Source organism: Rattus rattus, chromosome 1 (genome assembly GCF_011064425.1).
Source record: "Rattus rattus isolate New Zealand chromosome 1, Rrattus_CSIRO_v1, whole genome shotgun sequence".
Classification (NCBI taxonomy): Eukaryota; Metazoa; Chordata; class Mammalia; order Rodentia; family Muridae; genus Rattus; species Rattus rattus.
This window is the reverse complement of record NC_046154.1, coordinates 65,144,758-65,164,648: the sequence shown is the minus strand read 5'-3', so window position 1 is coordinate 65,164,648 and position 19,891 is coordinate 65,144,758. Positions and strand designations below refer to the sequence as shown.

General features: G+C 39.3%; 1 protein-coding gene across 1 annotated transcript; it reads right to left on the bottom strand.

Annotated features, from left to right (window-relative positions):
* Positions 1 to 483: 483 nt before the first annotated feature.
* LOC116887946 (interferon alpha-1-like) lies at positions 484 to 1,053 on the bottom strand. The gene has a single exon (XM_032889401.1). It carries the CDS (start codon positions 1,051 to 1,053, stop codon positions 484 to 486), a length of 570 nt encoding a protein of 189 aa, XP_032745292.1.
* Between the last annotated feature and the right edge of the window lie 18,838 nt (positions 1,054 to 19,891).

Genomic DNA, 19,891 nt, shown 5'->3' with positions numbered 1-19,891 from the left:
GCTTGTCTAAATACTGTGCAGTGTATATGTCTTTCCGCTCTGATATTTAGAAAGTGTGCATTTGTACAATATTTACAGTGTAGACTCTAATGTTTAAAATTTTTGATAATGTTAAAGAGATAGCAAATAAATTAATCCAAAGTGTCTTATAAAGCAAATTTATTTGAATATGAAATAAATTACAAATTATGACTTGCTGTATTAAAATATAAGACTGCAAGGTTTGACATAAATACCTTAAATTATATTACTAGCACTAAAAGTAAATAAATAAATAAATAAACAAATAAACAAACAAACTCAAATGGGTTCAAATACAAAAATGGTTTTACATATTGAAAACAATTTTTCAATATTGCTGAAACATCTAGGCAGGCTGATTGTATTCATACTAAAAGTAATGAGAGTTTTTAAGGGAGCACTTATAAAGTGTGATACAGTGTTCTAATCCAGGAGAGTCCTCTAAACACTTTGTTTCACAACTCACTTCTCTTCTCTCAGTTTTGCCACCAGCTTGGTTGAGGAAGACAGGGCTCTCCAGACTTCTGCTCTAACCACCTCCCAGGCACAGGGGCTGTGTTTCTTCTCTCTCAGGTACGCAGTGATCCTGTGGAAGTATTCCCTCACAGTCAGTAGGGAGTCTTCCTGGGTCAAGGGAAATTCCTGCATCCCCACCTGCTCCATAAGACAGACTTTGAGGTCACTGAGCTGCTGGTGGAGGTCATTGCAGAATGAATCTAGGAGGGTTGCATTCCAAGCAGCAGATGACTCCTTTGATGTGAAGAGGGACAGGACCTGCTGGGTCAGATCTTGCAGGACAGAGATGGCTTGAACCTTCTGGATCTGCTGGGCATCCACTTTCTCCTGGGGGAATCCAAAGTCCTTTCTGTCCTTCAGGCAGGAGACAGGGGAGAGTCTCCTCATTTGTGCCAGGAGTGTGAAGGCTCTCTTGTTCCTGAGATTATGAGTGTGAGGCAGGTCACATCCTAGACAGCAGCCTGACCAGTAGCTCATCACCACCAGGACCATTAGGAAAGCACAAACCCTAGCCATTGTGGATCTTTCAGATTCTGATGACTCTCTGGGCAGTGTGTTTGAGTCTTCCCCTGTAGGTTCTCTGATAACCCTGCTGTGTGCATCTATCTTAAATACGGGCAAACACAAGTTTCCCCTTTCTGAATGCTCTCCCCCACTTTGCAATTCTCTTTTCACTTTCTTTACCTCACTCTCCGCTTGCATCTGGGCATTTTTTTCTCAAGCATTTGGGTTCCATCATTGTTTTCTCTTTCACTGCTGCCCTCAGAATGCTACAGCATTCTACAGCATTTATTACATTTAAACTGAGATTAACCACTATTCCACAGATACACAGTCTGTGTTTAAAATTAACACATGTATTGCAAACACTAGATTTCCTTTAAGTTTGTATTTTAAAGTTATTTTAATTCATTTTATAATTATTTTTTAATTTTATTTATACCATTTATATAAATATTTGCATCAAAATGTTAAGTATGATACACATTCTTTCTAAATTAGATATATTATTGTGGCCTGGCAGTGACATTGTATAGGCAAAAGGGTATGCAAGTTCAAGGCCAGCCTAGTCTACAGAGCAAGTTCCAGGACAGTCAGGACTACACAGAGAAACCCTGTCTCTAAAAGACTCATACTGATATAATGGCATACTTCAAATTTTTCCATTGTTTAAAGCTAAAAATTAAGTTATTTTCTTTATATTACTTTCATGAACTGTAATATACATATTTATAAAAGATAAATCTAGCCACCACTGTATATTAGTTCATTATCCAATGATTTTCATGGCATTCTGTGGGGGAGTATATGCGCAAAAATCTGTATGTTCAAGCTTTATAATCTGGGTTTAATTTCTGGAACACAGGGCTGCAGTAGACAACCAAATCTTGTAATCAGATGGCCTCTGATCACCACATTCATAGCAAAACAATCTTGTGCCTATATCCACACTCTCCCGGTATTCCACTCTGTTTCAGTATGTGGGTGTGTCTCTCTCTTAATATCTCTCTCACACACATACACACACAGTCACACATTCACACATTTTCACACACACTCATCATGCATACACACACACACACGCACGCACGCATGCATGCACATAGACCTACTCATATATAAATACACAGAAACACACAAACACATTCACACAATACCCACAAACACACATACGTGCACACACACACACACACACACACACACAGAGAGAGAAAGAGAGAGAAGCATTCTCACACATAGACTCACAAAAATGCAAACACACACAGTCATAAACAGACATACAGAGACACACAGAGACCCATAAATAAAAATTCTCACATGTATATGGACACACACATACACACAGACATACACACAAATATCCACACAATATAAACCCAAACATACATCCATACACAAAAACAGACTCACACATGCACACACACACACACACACACAAACACACACTCCCATAATACTTATACATATATTAAAAATTCCCAATTCATGCACACACACATACTTAATCTCTCATATAAGACAGTTTTAACACATGAACACACACTAGACAAACACTTAAACTCACATACGCCCACACATGTACAGAGTTCCCTGTAAACATCTGCCATCATTCAAACATAAACACTCACACAGGCACAGACATATACACACATGTACAAATTCCCACACATTCTCACAAATGTTCACAAACCTTTGCAAACACGCACATGCAAATCCTTAAACAAACTCACATGTATACATACTCAAGTACATACAAAGACACACATATAGGCATACATGCCATTACACATTAACACACTGGGTGACACACAGGCACTTGGACATATTCACACAAAATAACACATGCAGACACACACAAACACACACATTCATACACATACACAAGAGTAATAAGATATTTAAAACCTCAAAGCTTAAAATTTCATTTCTCTCCCAACTTTACACCATTAACCCCATGGATTTCTGAATCCATTGCATAGTGGGAAGACCATGTGTATCAAAAATTTACCCATGTCATGGTCTCCAAGAGGTAGACAGGGAAAGTTTGTCCTTACAATGGATTCCCTCTAACCTTCCTCCAGCAAAGCCTCAATGCCTCATAGACTACTCATCAGAAATAATCAATGGCTTTTCATTGATAATGTTTGTTCCTGGAAGATGTGATGAAGGCTGCAGTGTCCTGTGAACACTGCTTCCCTGAGTACCAACCTCCAACATGTTGAACCCCAGCAACATTTTGCATCTAAACCAAAACATTAGGGGAAGTATCTGAAATTTGTATTCCAAATGCTTGAAAGCTCACACTCTATACCAACAGTACTATTAAAACCATACAAAGCAACATGCAATATTTGTAATTATACTCAGGATATTATAGTATCGGAACCACAGACAATGTTCCTGTCAAATCAGTGTAGAAGCAGTTCTAGCTTCTCTACACCTCCTCACAGCAGTTAAGGGATCTACACAGCCATTAATTTGTACCTCAGATTTTAAAGTCTTGGCACTCATTTTGAGAGTTAGAAATAAATGGAATTAATTTAATGGAAACAATATGTATTCTATGTATGGTTTTATATATTAAAAAAGTCCTTCTCTATAGGAGGATATTAGCGTCATTATTTCCCCTTTCGGGGGAAAATGTAACTAACTGGAATATTTGTTTTTGTGCTGCTGTTAATTTTAGTTTCTTCTACTTTTAAGGTATACACTGTCAGACACTTGGGAACCATGTCCCCTCATCTCTCTATGTCTGCCAAGGCTGGTATGATTTCCTTGGCTTTGCAGACCTTCTCAATGCCCTTCCATTTGTTGAGTCTCCATAGCCTTCTTACGCCTCCGTCTCAGATTCTTAAACAAGAAAGTCTGTTTTTCTGTCATTGCTGTGGATACACAGAGCCAACGGAATTGTTGTTTTTAAATGATTAGTTGTATAAAGGAAATGTAGGAATCCAGTAAGCATGTGCATAGGGCTAGTTAGAGAGAACAGGATCCCTTAGCTGTGTCTCTGTCTGAAAATCCATTGCTCTTCCTTGGAGACATAGCATGCACAAACACACACAAACACACACACACACACCACATATATACCCATGCAAAGGCTATAGATCAAGTGGTACTTGTTTTATAATCTTTTTTATTTTTTATGCTTTATTAAGATTTGGTTTCTTTTCCTTTAACCCCCTGTGCTTTACTGAATGCTGCATCTTTATTTTATAAATATCTGCACATTATTTTGTATCTGTATTCTTAACTCCTCATGCTTTATTAAACTCTAGGAACTTCTCTCTCCATTATTGTTCTACACTTGAGTAAGTGCCAAAACCTCTGCATTAACTGTTTCAATAAGAACTCTGTTTTTCAATAAGAACTAAAACTTACTGATTCATGGTTAGATAAGCCCTGGGGAAAATTAACAATGTCACTCTCACTATTTGTGCTTACATAAGTGCCAATATCTCATGGTGAACACATACTGTTTAGCATCAGAGAATTAAGTAAAAGTCTTTGTTCCTAGAGCTCCTTTCTATGGCAAGTAAGCCAGGAGCCTCTCACAGGCCAGGCAAGAAGCTCAGAACTAGTTAAGTCCTTTTGAACCAGAGAGAAAAGAGAAAGGAAAGAAGTCATTCAGACACACACACACAAACACACACACACACTCACTCACTCACTCACACACTGAGTGAATAGAAATCTGCTGTACCACTTCTTTTTTTTAATCTTCTTATAGCTTTTTGACATAAAGTATTCTATGTAAGAAAGAATTGCTTCATAGGTAAAATGTTACAACAGTGGAGTTACAGAAAGGGATCAGTGTAACAAGTTCAAAGCAGTGTTGTATAATGTAACCTTATTTTAAAGTTCAAAGAAGCAATTTTTACACAGCCTTGCCTTATCAAAGATCACACTTGTGATTTCATGCTGGCACCTGGTTTTTGGGTTTTTTTTTTTTTTGGAACAAATTTGTCACAATCCTATTTCTTTTTTTACTGTTATCATGAAAGCTCATCATATTTACTATTATGTATTTTGAGGAGTAGGCACATTCTATTCTTGATTCTAAGTTTATTACATCTTTCTACCAAAACAACTAAAACCATCCCTTAAAACATTCTTCCTGCAGTTCCCACATGTTCTGGAAGCAGAGACCCGGTGATGGACCAGATCCCTCCATTGGTGCCCAACAAAGCCATCGTCTGCTACGTATGCCGCTGGAGCCATGTATAGTCTTTGGGTAGTGGTTTAGTTCTCGGGAGCTCTGGTTTGTTGGCATTGTTGTTCTTATGGGGTTGCAAGTCCCTTCAGCTCTTTCAATCCTTTCTTAAATTCCTCCAGTGGGGGTCCTGTTCTCAGTTCAGTGGTTTGCTGCTAGCATTCGCCTCTGTATTTGACATGCTCTGGCTGTGCCTCTCAGGAGACAGCGATATCCGGCTCCTGCAGCATGCACTCCTTAGCTTCATCAATCTTATGTAGTTTTCGTGGCTGTGTGTGTGTGTGTGTGTGTGTGTGTGTGTGTGTGTGTGTGTGTATGTGGAGGGGGGGAGGAAGAGAGAGAGGGAAAACTGTACAACCATGTGGGGCAGGCTCTGGAAGGCTGTTTCTTCGCTCTCTGCTCCAAAATTTGCCTCCATATCTACTCCTATGAATAATTTTGTTCCCCTGTTTAAGAAGGAGTGAAGCATCTGCACTTTGGTTGTCCTTCTTCTTGAGCTTCATGTGGTCTGTGGATTGTATCTTGGGTAATTTGAGTTTTGGGGCTAATATCCACTTATCAGTGAGTTTTTCTGAGGTTGGGTTACCTCACTCAGAATGATACACTATAGTTCAATCCATTTGCCTATGAATTTCATGAAGTCATTGTTTTTGATAGCTGATTAGTACTCCATTGTGTAGGTGTACCACGTTTTCTGTATCCATTCCTCTGTTCATTCATCTGGGTTCTTTCCAGCTTCTGGCTATTATAAATAAGGCTACTATGAACATAGTGGAGCATGTGTCTTTGTTGTATGTTGGAGCATCTTCTGGGTATATGCCCAGGAGAGGTATAGCTGGATCCTCAGGTAGTGCAAAGTCTAATTTTCTGAGGAACCTCCAGACTGATTTCCAGAATGGTTGTACCAGTCTGCAATCCCACCAACAATGGAGGAGTGTTCCTCTTTCTCCACATCCTGCCAGCATTTGCTGTCACCTGAGTTTTTGATCTTAGCCATTCTCACTGGTGTGAGGTGAAATCTCAGGGTTGTTTTGATTTGCATTTTCCTTATGACTAAAGATGTTGAACATTTCTTTGGGTGTTTCTCAGCCATTCGGCATTCCTCAGCTGTGCATTCTTTGTTTAGCTCTGAACCCCATTTTTTAATAGGGTTATTTGTCTCCCTGCGGTCTAACTTCTTGAGTTCTTTGTATATTTTGGATATAAGCCCTCTATCAGTTGTAGGATTGGTAAAGATCTTTTCCCAATCTGTTGGTTGCCATTTTGTCCTAACAACAGTGTCCTTTGCCTTACAAAAGCTTGGCAGTTTTATGAGATCCCATTTTTCGATTCTTGATCTTAGAGCATAAGCCATTGGTGTTTTGTTCAGGAAATTTTCTCCAGTGCCCATGTGTTTGAGATGCTTCCCCACTTTTTCTTCTATTAGTTTGAGTGCATCTGGTTTGATGTGGAGGTCCTTGATCCACTTGGACTTAAGCTTTGTACAGGGTGATAAGCATGGATCGATCTGCATTCTTCTACATGTTGACCTCCAGTTGAACCAGCACCATTTCCTGAAAATGCTATCATTTCTCCATTGGATGGTTTTGGCTCCTTTGTCAAAAATCAAGTAACCATAGATGTGTGGCTTCACTTCTGGGTCTTCAATTCTATTCCATTGGTCCATCTGTCTGTCTCTGTACCAATACCATGCAGTTTTTATCACTATTGCTCTGTAATACTGCTTGAGTTCAGGGATAGTGATTCCCCCAGAAGTCCTTTTATTCATAAGTATAATTTTCAATATCCTGGGTTTGTTGTATTCCAAATGAATTTGCAAATTGTTCGTTCTAACTCTATGAAGAATTGAGTTGGAATTTTGATGGGGATTGCATTGAAACTGTAGGTTGCTTTTAGCAAAATGGCCATTTTTACCATTTTAATCCTGCCAATCTGTGAGCATGGGAGGTCTTTCCACCTTCTGAATCTTCAATTTTTTTCTTCAGAGACTTGGCGTTCTTGTCATATAGATGTTTCACTTGCTTGGTTAGAGGCACACCAAGATATTTTATATTATTTGGGACTATTGTGAAGGGTGTCATTTCTCTAATTTCTTTCTCGGCCTGTTTATCCTTTGAGTAGAGGAAGGCTAATGATTTGTTTGAGTTAATGTTATACCCAACCACTTTGCTGAAGTTCTTTATCAGGCTTAGTAGTTCTCTGGTGGACCTTTTGGGGTCACTTAAGTATACTATCATATCATCTGCAAAGTGATATATTGACTTCTTCCTTTACAATTTGTGTCCAGTTGACCTCCTTTCATTGTCTGATTTTTCTGGCTAGGATTTGCATTACTATATTGAATGAGTAGTCCCTGATTTAGTGGGATTGCTTCAAGTTTCTCTCCATTTAGTTTAACATCAGCAATTGGTTTGCTGTATATTGCTTTTACTATGTTTAGGTATGGGCCTTGAATTCCTGATCTTTCCAGGACTTTTATCATGAAGGGGTGTTGAATTTTGTCAAATCATTTTTTTTTTTTTTTAATTAACTTGAATATTTCTTATATACATTTCAAGTGTTATTCCTTTCGGTTTCGGCAAACATCCCCTCCCCCTCCCCTTCCTTATGGGTGTTCCTTCCCAACCCTCCCCCATTACCGCCCTCCCCCCTAAAAAAGTCTAGTTCACTGGGGGTTCAGTCTTAACAGGACCCAGGGCTTCCCCTTCTACTGGTGCTCTTACTAGGATATTAATTGCTACCTATGAGGTCAGAGTCCAGGGTCAGTCCATGTATAGTCTTTAGGTAGTGGCTTAGTCCCTGGAAGCTCTGGTTGCTTGGCATTGTTGTACATATGGGGTCTCCAGCCCCTTCAAGCTCTTCCAGTTCTTTCTCTGATTCCTTCAACAGGGGTCCTATTCTCAGTTCAGTGGTTTGCTGCTGGCATTCGCCTCTGTATTTGCTGTATTCTGGCTGTGCCTCTCAGGAGCGATCTACATCCGGCACCTGTCGGTCTGCACTTCTTTGCTTCATCCATCTTGTCTAATTGGGTGGCTGTGTGTGTATGGGCCACATGTGGGGCAGGCTCTGAATGGGTGTTCCTTCAGTCTCTGTTTTAATCTTTGCCTCTCCCTTCCCTGCCAAGGGTATTCTTGTTCCCCTCTTAAAGAAGGAGTGAAGCATTCACATTTTGATCATCCGTCTTGAGTTTCATTTGTTCTAGGGATCTAGGGAAATTCAAGCATTTGGGCTAATAGCCACTTATCAATGAGTGCATACCATGTATGTCTTTCTGTGATTGGGTTAGCTCACTCGGGATGATATTTTCCAGTTCCAACCATTTGCCTACGAATTTCATAAACTCGTTGTTTTTGATAGCTGAGTAATATTCCATTGTGGAGATGAACCACATTTTCTGTATCCATTCCTCTGTTGAAGGGCATCTGGGTTCTTTCCAGCTTCTGGCTATTATAAATAAGGCTGCTATGAACATAGTGGAGCACGTGTCTTTTTTATATGTTGGGGCATCTTTTGGGTATATGCCCAAGAGAGGTATAGCTGGATCCTCAGGCACTTCAATGTCCAATTTTCTGAGGAACCTCCAGACTGATTTCCAGAATGGTTGTACCAGTCTGCAATCCCACCAACAATGGAGGAGTGTTCCTCTTTCTCCACATCCTCTCCAGCATCTGCTGTCACCTGAGTTTTTGATCTTAGCCATTCTCACTGGTGTGAGGTGAAATCTCAGGGTTGTTTTGATTTGCATTTCCCTTATGACCAAAGATGTTGAACATTTCTTTAGGTGTTTCTCAGCCATTCGGCATTCCTCAGCTGTGAATTCTTTGTTTAGCTCTGAACCCCATTTTTTAATAGGGTTATTTGTTTCCCTGCAGTCTAACTTCTTGAGTTCGTTGTATATTTTGGATATAAGGCCTCTATCTGTTGTAGGATTGGTAAAGATCTTTTCCCAATCTGTTGGTTGCCGTTTTGTCCTAACCACAGTGTCCTTTGCTTTACAGAAGCTTTGCAGTTTTATGAGATCCCATTTGTCGATTCTTGATCTTAGAGCGTAAGCCATTGGTGTTTTGTTCAGGAAATCAGTGCCCATGTGTTCCAGATGCTTCCCTAGTTTTTTCTTCTATTAGTTTGAGGTGTCTGGTTTGATGTGGAGGTCCTTGATCCACTTGGACTTAAGCTTTGTACAGGGTGATAAGCATGGATCGATCTGCATTCTTCTACATGTTGACCTCCAGTTGAACCAGCACCATTTGCTGAAAATGCTATCTTTTTTCCATTGGATGGTTTTGGCTCCTTTGTCAAAAAATCAAGTGACCATAGGAGTGTGGGTTCATTTCTGGGTCTTCAATTCTATTCCATTGGTCTATCTGTCTATCTCTGTACCAATACCATGCAGTTTTTATCACTATTGCTCTGTAATACTGCTTGAGTTCAGGGATAGTGATTCCCGCTGAAGTCCTTTTATTGTTGAGGATAGCTTTAGCTATCCTGGGTTTTTTTGTTATTCCAGATGAATTTGCAAATTGTTCTGTCTAACTCTTTGAAGAATTGGATTGGTATTTTGATGGGGATTGCATTGAATCTGTAGATTGCTTTTTGTAAAATGGCCATTTTACTATATTAATCCTGCCAATCCATGAGCATGGGAGATCTTTCCACCTTCTGAGGTCTTCTTCAATTTCTTTCTTCAGAGTCTTGAAGTTCTTATTGTACAGATCTTTTACTTGCTTGGTTAAAGTCACACCGAGGTACTTTATATTATTTGGGTCTATTATGAAGGGTGTCGTTTCCCTAATTTCTTTCTCGGCTTGTTTCTCTTTTGTATAGAGGAAGGCAACTGATTTATTTGAGTTAATTTTATACCCAGCCACTTTGCTGAAGGTGTTTATCAGCTTTAGTAGTTCTCTGGTGGAACTTTTGGTATCACTTAAATATACTATCATATCATCTGCAAATAGTGATATTTTGACTTCTTCTTTTCCAATCTGTATCCCCTTGACCTCCTTTTGTTGTCTGATTGCTCTGGCTAGAACTTCAAGAACTATAAGTAGGGAGAGAGTGGGCAGCCTTGTCTAATCCCTGATTTTAGTGGGATTGCTTCAAGTTTCTCTCCATTTAGTTTAATGTTATCGACTGGTTTGCTGTATGTGGCTTTTACTATGTTTACGTATGGGTCTTGAATTCCTATTCTTTCCAGGACTTTTATCATGAAGGGGTGTTGAATTTTGTCAAATGCTTTCTCAGCATCTAATGAAATGATCATGTGGTTTTGTTCTTTCAGTTTGTTTATATAATGGATCACGTTGATGGTTTTCCGTATATTAAACCATCCCTGCATGCCTGGGATGAAGCCTACTTGATCATGGTGGATGATTGTTTTGATGTGCTCTTGGATTCGGTTTGCCAGAATTTTATTGAGTATTTTTGCATCGATATTCATAACGGAAATTGGTCTGAAGTTCTCTTTCTTTGTTGTGTCTTTGTGTGGTTTAGGTATAAGAGTAATTGTGGCTTCGTAGAAGGTATTCGGTAGTGATCTATCTATTTCAATTTTGTGGAATAGTTTGGATAATATTGGTATGAGGTCTTCTATGAAGGTTTGATAGAATTCTGCACTAAACCCGTCTGGACCTGGGCTCTTTTTGGTTGGGAGACCTTTAATGACTGCTTCTATTTCCTTAGGAGTTATGGGGTTGTTTAACTGGTTTATCTGTTCCTGATTTAACTTCGGTACCTGGTATCTGTCTAGGAAATTGTCCATTTCCTGAATATTTTCAAGTTTTGTTGAATATAGGTTTTTATAGTAAGATCTGATGATTTTTTGAATTTCCTCTGAATCTGTAGTTATGTCTCCCTTTTCATTTCTGATTTTGTTAATTTGGACACACTCTCTGTGTCCTCTCATTAGTCTGGCTAAGGGTTTATCTATCTTGTTGATTTTTTCAAAGAACCAACTTTTGGTTCTGTTGATTCTTTCTATGGTCCTTTTTGTTTCTACTTGGTTGATTTCAGCTCTGAGTTTGATTATTTCCTGCCTTCTACTCCTCCTGGGTGTATTTGCTTCTTTTTGTTCTAGAGCGTTTAGGTGTGCTGTCAAGCTGCTGACATATGCTCTTTCCTGTTTCTTTCTGCAGGCACTCAGCGCTATGAGTTTTCCTCTTAGCACAGCTTTCATTGTGTCCCATAAGTTTGGGTATGTTGTACCTTCATTTTCATTAAATTCTAAAAAGTTTTTAATTTCTTTCTTTATTTCTTCCTTGACCAGGTTATCATTGAGTAGAGCATTGTTCAATTTCCACGTATATGTGGGCATTCTTCCCTTATTGTTATTGAAGACCAGCTTTAGGCCGTGGTGGTCCGATAGCACGCATGGGATTATTTCTATCTTTCTGTACCTGTTGAGGCCCGTTTTTTGACCAATTATATGGTCAATTTTGGAGAAAGTACCATGAGGAGCTGAGAAGAAGTTATATCCTTTTGCTTTAGGATAGAATGTTCTATAAATATCCGTTAAGTCCATTTGGCTCATGATTTCTCTTAGTCTGTCTACATCTCTGTTTAATTTCTGTTTCCATGATCTGTCCATTGATGAGAGTGGGGTGTTGAAATCTCCCAATATTATTGTGTGAGGTGCAATGTGTGTTTTGAGCTTTAGTAAGGTTTCTTTTACGTATGTAGGTGCCCTTGTATTTGGGGCATAGATATTTAGGATTGAGAGTTCATCTTGGTGGATTTTTCCTTTGATGAATATGAAGTGTCCTTCCTTATCTTTTTTGATGACTTTTAGTTGAAAATTGATTTTATTTGATATTAGAATGGCTACTCCAGCTTGCTTCTTCTGACCATTTGCTTGGAAAGTTGTTTTCCAGCCTTTCACTCTGAGGTAGTGTCTGTCTTTGTCTCTGAGGTGTGTTTCCTGTAGGCAGCAGAATGCAGGGTCCTCGTTGCGTATCCAGTTTGTTAATCTATGTCTTTTTATTGGGGAGTTGAGGCCATTGATGTTGAGAGATATTAAGGAATAGTGATTATCGCTTCCGGTTGTATTCATATTTGGATGTGAGGTTATGTTTGTGTGCTTTCATTCTCTTTGTTTTGTTGCCAAGACGATTAGTTTCTTGCTTCTTCTAGGGTATAGCTTACCTCCTTATGTTGGGCTTTACCATTTATTATCCTTTGTAGTGCTGGATTTGTAGAAAGATATTGTGTAAATTTGGTTTTGTCATGGAATATCTTGGTTTCTCCATCTATGTTAATTGAGAGTTTTGCAGGATACAGTAACCTGGGCTGGCATTTGTGTTCTCTTAGGGTCTGTATGACATCAGTCCAGGATCTTCTGGCCTTCATAGTTTCTGGCGAAAAGTCTGGTGTGATTCTGATAGGTCTGCCTTTATATGTTACTTGACCTTTTTCCCTTACTGCTTTTAATATTCTTTCTTTATTTTGTGCGTTTGGTGTTTTGACTATTATGTGACGGGAGGTGTTTCTTTTCTGGTCCAATCTATTTGGAGTTCTGTAGGCTTCTTGTATGCCTATGGGTATCTCTTTTTTTAGGTTAGGGAAGTTTTCTTCTATGATTTTGTTGAAGATATTTACTGGTCCTTTGAGCTGGGAGTCTTCACTCTCTTCTATACCTATTATCCTTAGGTTTGATCTTCTCATTGAGTCCTGGATTTCCTGTATGTTTTGGACCAGTAGCTTTTTCTGCTTTACATTATCTTGATCAAATATGATTTTGAAACTAGATCTTGCTTTTCTGGTGTGTTTGGATATTCCATGTTTGTTTTGGTGGGAGAATTGGACTCCGATGATGCCATGTAGTCTTGGTTTCTGTTGCTTGTGTTCCTGTGCTTGCCTCTCGCCATCAGATTATCTCTAGCGTTACTTTGTTCTGCTATCTGACAGTGGCTAGACTGTCCTATAAGCCTGTGTGTCAGGAGTGCTGTAGACCTGTTTTCCTGTTTTCTTTCTGCCAGTTATGGGGACAGAGTGTTCTGCTTTCGGGCATGTAGTTTTTCTTCTCTACAGGTCTTCAGCTGTTCCTGTGGGCCTGTGTCTTGAGTTAACCAGGCAGGTCACTTGCAGCAGAAAAGTTGGTCTTACCTGTGGTCCTGAGGCTCAAGTTCGCTCACGGGGTGCTGCCCACGGGCTCTCTGCGGTGGCAGGAACCAGGAAGATCTGCGCCGCCCCTTCTGGGAGCTTCAGTGCACCAGGGTTCCAGATGGCCTTTGGTGTTTTCCTCTGGCGTCTGAGATGTGTGTGTAGAGAGCAGTGTCTTCTGGTTTCCCAGGCTTGTCTGCCTCTCTGAAGGTTTAGCTCTCCCTCCCACGGGATTTGGGTGCAGAAAACTGTTTATCCGGTCTGTTTCCTTCAGGTTCCGGCGGTGTCTCAGGCAGGGGTCCTGCCGCTCCTGGGCCCTCCCCCACGGGAGCCCAGAGGCCTTATACAGTTTCCTCTTGGGCCAGGGATGTGGGCAGGGGTGGGCAGTGTTGGTGGTCTCTTCCGCTCTGCAGCCTCAGGAGTGCCCACCTGACCAGGCGGTGAGCTCTCTCTCCCACGGGGTCTGGGATCAGAGAGCTGCTGCGGGCCGGGATCCGCGGGTGTGGGACTTCCGGTAAACACAGGACGTGCCCGTTCCTAGAGGAATTCTGCCTCCGTATGACCCGAGTTCGCCAGGCAGCTTTCTTGTAGCAGAAAAGTTGGTCTTACCTGTGGTCCCGAGGCTCAAGTTCGCTCGCAGGGTGCTGCCCACGGGCTCTCCGCGGTGGCAGCGACCGTCAAATGATTTCTTAGCATCATGTGTTTGAGTTTGTTTATATAGTGGATTATGTTGATGGATTTCCATCTATTGAACACCGTGGATGAAGCCTACTTGATCATGATGGATTATCATTTTGATGTATTCTTGGATTTTGTTTGCAAGAATTTTATTGACTATTTTTGTGTCAACATTCATAAGGGAAATTGGTCTGAAGTTCTCTTTCTTTGTTGAGTCTTTGTGCAGTTTAGTATAAGAGTAATTGTGGCTTCATTGAAGGCAGTGGATAGTGTTCTGTCTGTTTCTATTTTGTGGAATAGTTTGGACAGTAGTGGTATGAGGTCTTCTGTGAAGGTCTGATAGAATTCTGGACTAAACCCATCTGGTCCTGGGCTCTTTTTTGTTGAGAGACTTTTAATGACTTCTCCTATTTCTTTAGGAGTTATGGAGATTTTTAAATGGTTTATCTGATCATGATTTAACTTAGCTACCAGGTATTTGTCTAGAAAATATCCATTTCCTCCATATTTTCTAATTTTGTTGATATAGGCTTTTGTAGTAGGATCTGATTTTTAAAATTTCCTCAGATTCTATTCTTATGTCTCCCTTTTCATTTCTGATTTTGATAATTTGGATACACTCTCTATACCCTCTGGTTAGTCTGGCTAAGGGTTTATCTATCTTGTTGATTTTTCTCAAAAACTGGCTCTTTGTTTTGTTGATTCTTTGTATAGTCCTTTTTGTTTCTATTTGTTTGATTTCAGCCCTGAGTTTGATTATTTCCTGCCTTCTACCCCTCTTGGCTGCATTTGCTTCCTTTTGTCTGGAGCTTTTAGATGTGCTGTCAAGATGCTAATGTATGCTCTCTCCTGTTTCTTTCTGCAGGCACTCAGAGCTATGAGTTTTCCTCTTAGCACAGCTTTCATTGTGTCCCATAAGTTTGGGTATGTTGTACCTTCATTTTCATTAAATTCTGAAAGGTCTTTAATTTCATTCTTTATTTCTTCCTTGACCAAGTTATCATTGAGTAGAGCATTGTTCAAGTTCCCTGTATATGTGGGCTTTCTGTTGTTTTTGTTGTTCTTAAAGACCAGCCTTAGTCCATGGTAGCCTGATAGGATGCATGAGATTATTTCAATCTTTTTGTATCTGTTGAGGCCTGTTTTGTGACCGATTATGTGGTCAGCTTTGGAGTAGTTACCATGAGGTGCTGAGAAGAAGGTATATTCTTTTCTTTTAGGGTGAAATGTTCTAAAAATACCTGTTAAGCCTATTTGGTTCATAACTTCAGGTAGTTTTTCTATATATCTGTTTAGTTTCTGTTTCCATGATCTATCCATTGATGAGTGTGGAGTGTTGAAATTCTATCATCTATCTGTCCGTCTGTCTGTCTGTCTATCTATCTATCCATCCATCCATCCATCCATCCATCCATCCATCTATCTATCTATCTATCTATCTATCTATCTATCTAGTTTTCTTTCTTTCTCTCACACACATACAGAAACACACAATCACACATTCACACACACTCATTTGTGACAATTTACCTCAAATGGGCTGTGAACCTCTATCTGCATTTTTCTTTGGCATACTGAATTTGTCAAGACTGAGATTGCTTCTCTGTGTTTATAGATACTTTTCCATGATTTTCTCTTTCACTGCATGGAATGTTGTTCTTATCTCATTTGTTTTATGTGTACATGATCTTGTAGCTACCTGTGCCTCTGACTATTGCTTTCAAATCTTTTTCAAGCAATTCAGCACTTTGCTTTTCCTCTCAGAAATCTACCAAGATCTTTCACAATCTTGACTCTACAGCATTTGTCAAAAGAAATCCTTTGTTCTGCAATTCCATCTGGCCTGTATCCACACCACATGTCTGCTTGGAGACCCTCATATTCTTTCTTTTCTCTTTTTGTTATTTCACGGGGTTGAAAATATAGCACAACTAGTCCATCTCAAGAAACTGAAGAATCAGAAACTCTGCCTTACTCATTTCATTTCCTGAAGCAAACAGCACATTTCCCCCTTTTTACAAGTTAAATACCAGTGTTGCTATTTGTCACCTATTTTTTTCTGACTCTCACTGTGGCTTGTACTTTTTCAAACACAAATATTGTAAATTTTTGGAGACTTACTTAATAATTAAAATACAAAATGGGGAGATAGCTGGAGTCAGGAAGTTACTTGCAGTAAATGCAGAAATAGCTGATTGGTTTCTCAAAAATCCATGTCAAGGCCTGTACAGGAGCACATGTCTGTAATACTGACACTGAAAAGGAGACACAGACATGTACTTGGAATACTTTACTAGTTAGTGATTTCAAAAGAAGTTGGTTTATTTAAAATATTTATCACCTTTAGTCTCTCCCTCTATGCATGTGTATGTTTCTATATGTGTATGTATATATGTATGTGTATAAGTTAGTAATATGCACACACTTGTGTGTGTGTGTGTGTGTGTGTGTGTGTGTGTGTGCGTGTGTGTGTTTAGAATGGATGAAAGAACAAGGTTTAGCCAATTCAGAAAATATCTGCCTATGAGTTAAGTTCAAAGTATCCTGTAATTGTTGACTAGGCTGATTTCTTAGCTGGGATTTTCTATGAGGCAGATTTCAATAATTTTGGATTCTAATGCCAGTGAATGAATGAATTGCTAACAAGGGAAAAGCACGCAAGCAAACAGCAAAAGTACCTTTCATGTACTGACATAGGCTTCTAGCAGAAGGCCTGGCTCATAGTAGAGGTGAGTCTTCACACCTCAGAGATCCTGACTAAAGCTCTCTCTTCCCATTATAGAGATCCTGATTAGAAGTGGATTTTCTCACTCCAAGTTAAGCAAAACTAGATCATGTGTGCACCTACCTTTTGGGCTTTCAGTTAATTCCACATTTAGTCAATATAAACAAATATCATATACCCATAGGCCAGGCAGTCTGGCTACAATGGTGAGCCCTCACTTAAGGAAGAGATTCAGTCAAAGAAAATAAGGTGAAAACCTGATATTGATTGACATCTGGCACATGTGTATGCACATCCAAAAGTGAATATCCAGCATATATTTACAATAGGAACTTTATAATCTAAAACACGTAAAAGTATATGTTGCAGTTAATTAAAATTAAGTATTTATTATTCATAAAGTGAGTTAAAGGTCTATACCAACACTAAAACATAAAAGAACTGGAACAGGTATCACCAGCATTGTGCTCACAATGTATTACAGACCTAAAATGATAAATAGAGCATTGGTTTGGGATATAAACAGATGGTTGATCTATGGAATAGAATAGAAGACCCAGGCACAATTCTGTACACTTAAATTTAATTTACAAAATGAAATCTCATTTTAAAGAAAGAATACAAAAGTACACACTGGAAATAAGACATCATCTTCAACGATTGGTGCTCGTCTAATTTGATGCTTGCCTCTAAAAGAATGAAAATAGATCCATATTCATCATCCTGTAAAAAACTGAACTGCCTAGCATCAAGGACCTTCATATATGGCTTCATACACTTCATCTGAAAAAGGAGAAAGCAGTGAATAGGCCTCTACTCATTGGAAAGTGCAAAGAGTTTTAGATGTGTTGGCCTGGACAAGTGCATTTGTATATGGAAGACAGAGATGGGTGTCAAGTAAGCTCATCACTCTCTTCTTGATGCCTTCCTCACAGTGCCTCACACTGGCCTTGCAGCTCACTGATTTAACTAGGATGTTGACCAGATCACTTCCTCCATTAGTTAAGATGCTTCTGTGACCGGCTCTACATACCTGGGTACTGATCATTGCAACTCAGGAATAGCAGACAGAGAACTGGATATGGACATTTTAACATTCTCAATCCTGAAGCTTGACAAATTTGGCAGTCTCTAGCTTACATTGTGTTACTCTACACAGATATGTCTTCATGGACAGCAGTGCGATGCTCCCGGAATACAAGGTCCTTTCTGTGTGAAATCAGTGTGCATTGAATTAAGTCTGCTTCTGTGTACAGGAATGATGGCTCAGTACTTTGTCACCTACTGCATTGACCTGTCTCAGTCTTCCTATTTGGTCTCTTGATTCCCAAACTTTATTTAATAAAAAGAAGTTATTAAATCAAAGGTGTGAAACATGATATGACATTACATATTTTCTGAGCAAGTTGATATGTGGAGTTATTTCATAATATTTTATATAACAATGAAAGTGATGAAGATTACATTAAAATAACCATCAAAGAAACAGTACAGAAAGTAATATCTGAAATGTATTTAGCAGTCACACCAATAACCATTTATCCAATAATTACAGTCCCTAGCAAAGTCTATTTCAATTTTCAGATCTGCAGCAAATATTCATGTCATATGATTTTGTACAAATACACAGATTACCAATGTATGTGCCTATCATACGTAATTCTATACCTATTCCTCTGCTCCCTATGAGGAATCAGACATGGCCACACTCTTGTGAGCATGTTTACCGTCCAAAGAGACAGAGACATCTTTCTCCTGCCCATGGAGTCCAGGGCCAGAACAAAACGTCAAGGAGGAAGTTGTAATTGACAACTCCCTCTTAAGAAGAAACTTAAGGTCTAGCATTTCCTTGGCAGTTCTACACACAGATACACATTGTATTCCTCTGTTCCAGTGTCCTTTAAACCTCAAAGAGGCTGAGGTGTCAAGAACCTCTGTTATGTTGCTCCATGACCCTGTAAAACACAGATCTCACCCCAATAGAAATATAAACTAAGTTATTCTGCATCAGTTTTGACTGACCATCACCTGAAACACAGATTCACATTATACCCCGAGGACTGGCCATTGTGGATCAGGTTACCTAAATCTTGAGGTCATATATCAAAAGACAGCCATAGATCAGTGCATTTACCAAACTCACTGTTGCTGGCATCAACAGGCAGAGCAGCAGGTGAAGAATCTCTTCTGTGGGCTCAGATGCTATTTTACAGCATTCCTAGCTCAGGGTTGGTTATCTCAGTTTCACAAGGTATCACCTAATGATCAAAATGTCGTGACTTTGGTTGTGAATCATTACTGAAGGGACTGCACACAGACCCCCCTCCTTCTCCAGAAAACTTCAGTTATAGAAGGCTAGAGAGAAACAACAAAGAAGACCTTTTTATACATACTTGTCCATTGTTCAGATGACATGACTTAGGAACACGAGATGATTTCCCTTTTAAAGATGAATTTGAAAGGAATAGAGTCTTTCTGAATTCAGTTCTTCTGGAGAAAAGGCAGTTTCAGTGGGGAGATTGGATTCTGTTTGGTTTTTTGCAGGCCAAACCAGTAGGTGGCTCTGTTCCTTTCTGAATTTCTCTCATAATTGAAGATTTCGTTTCCTTTTTCTTTCTCTCTTTCGTTTCTTCCTTTTTTCTTTCCCTCTTTTTCTCTTCCTTGCTTCTTCTTTCTTCCTTCCTTCTGTCTTTTCTTTCTCCTTTTTCCTCTCTTCCTTCTTTTACTGTTTCTTTTCCTCGTTCAAACATTCAGCTTTAGGTCATTAGAAGAACATTGTCTAAGGTTTAAAATTAAGAGGAAATTCCTATATCTGAGAATTTGATTCAAACCGTAAACTCCTTCATTCTGGTTTCAATGGTGGTTATATATTTAAACAAAACCTCCAGTCATGAATCAAGATGTAAAGAATTACAGCATTTGTAGAGTGAGCAGACCTGAGTAATGAGGAGAGAATGAGGAGCACACACTGGGGCTTTCTGCATCAAGGAGGGGGAAACAAGGGTTCTGAGGATGGAAGATGGGGTCTGTCGCAGCAGGGGGTAGTGGTAGTCTATTAGAGTCAAAGAAATATGTGTGCACATATGTACACATATATAAATACATATGTACAATTAATGGTATTATATCATATGTACAGCATA

Excerpts from the sequence above, each read along its gene's own strand:
- LOC116887946 (XM_032889401.1), bottom strand. The coding sequence starts at position 1,053 with ATGGCTAGGGTTTGTGCTTTCCTAATGGTCCTGGTGGTGATGAGCTAC.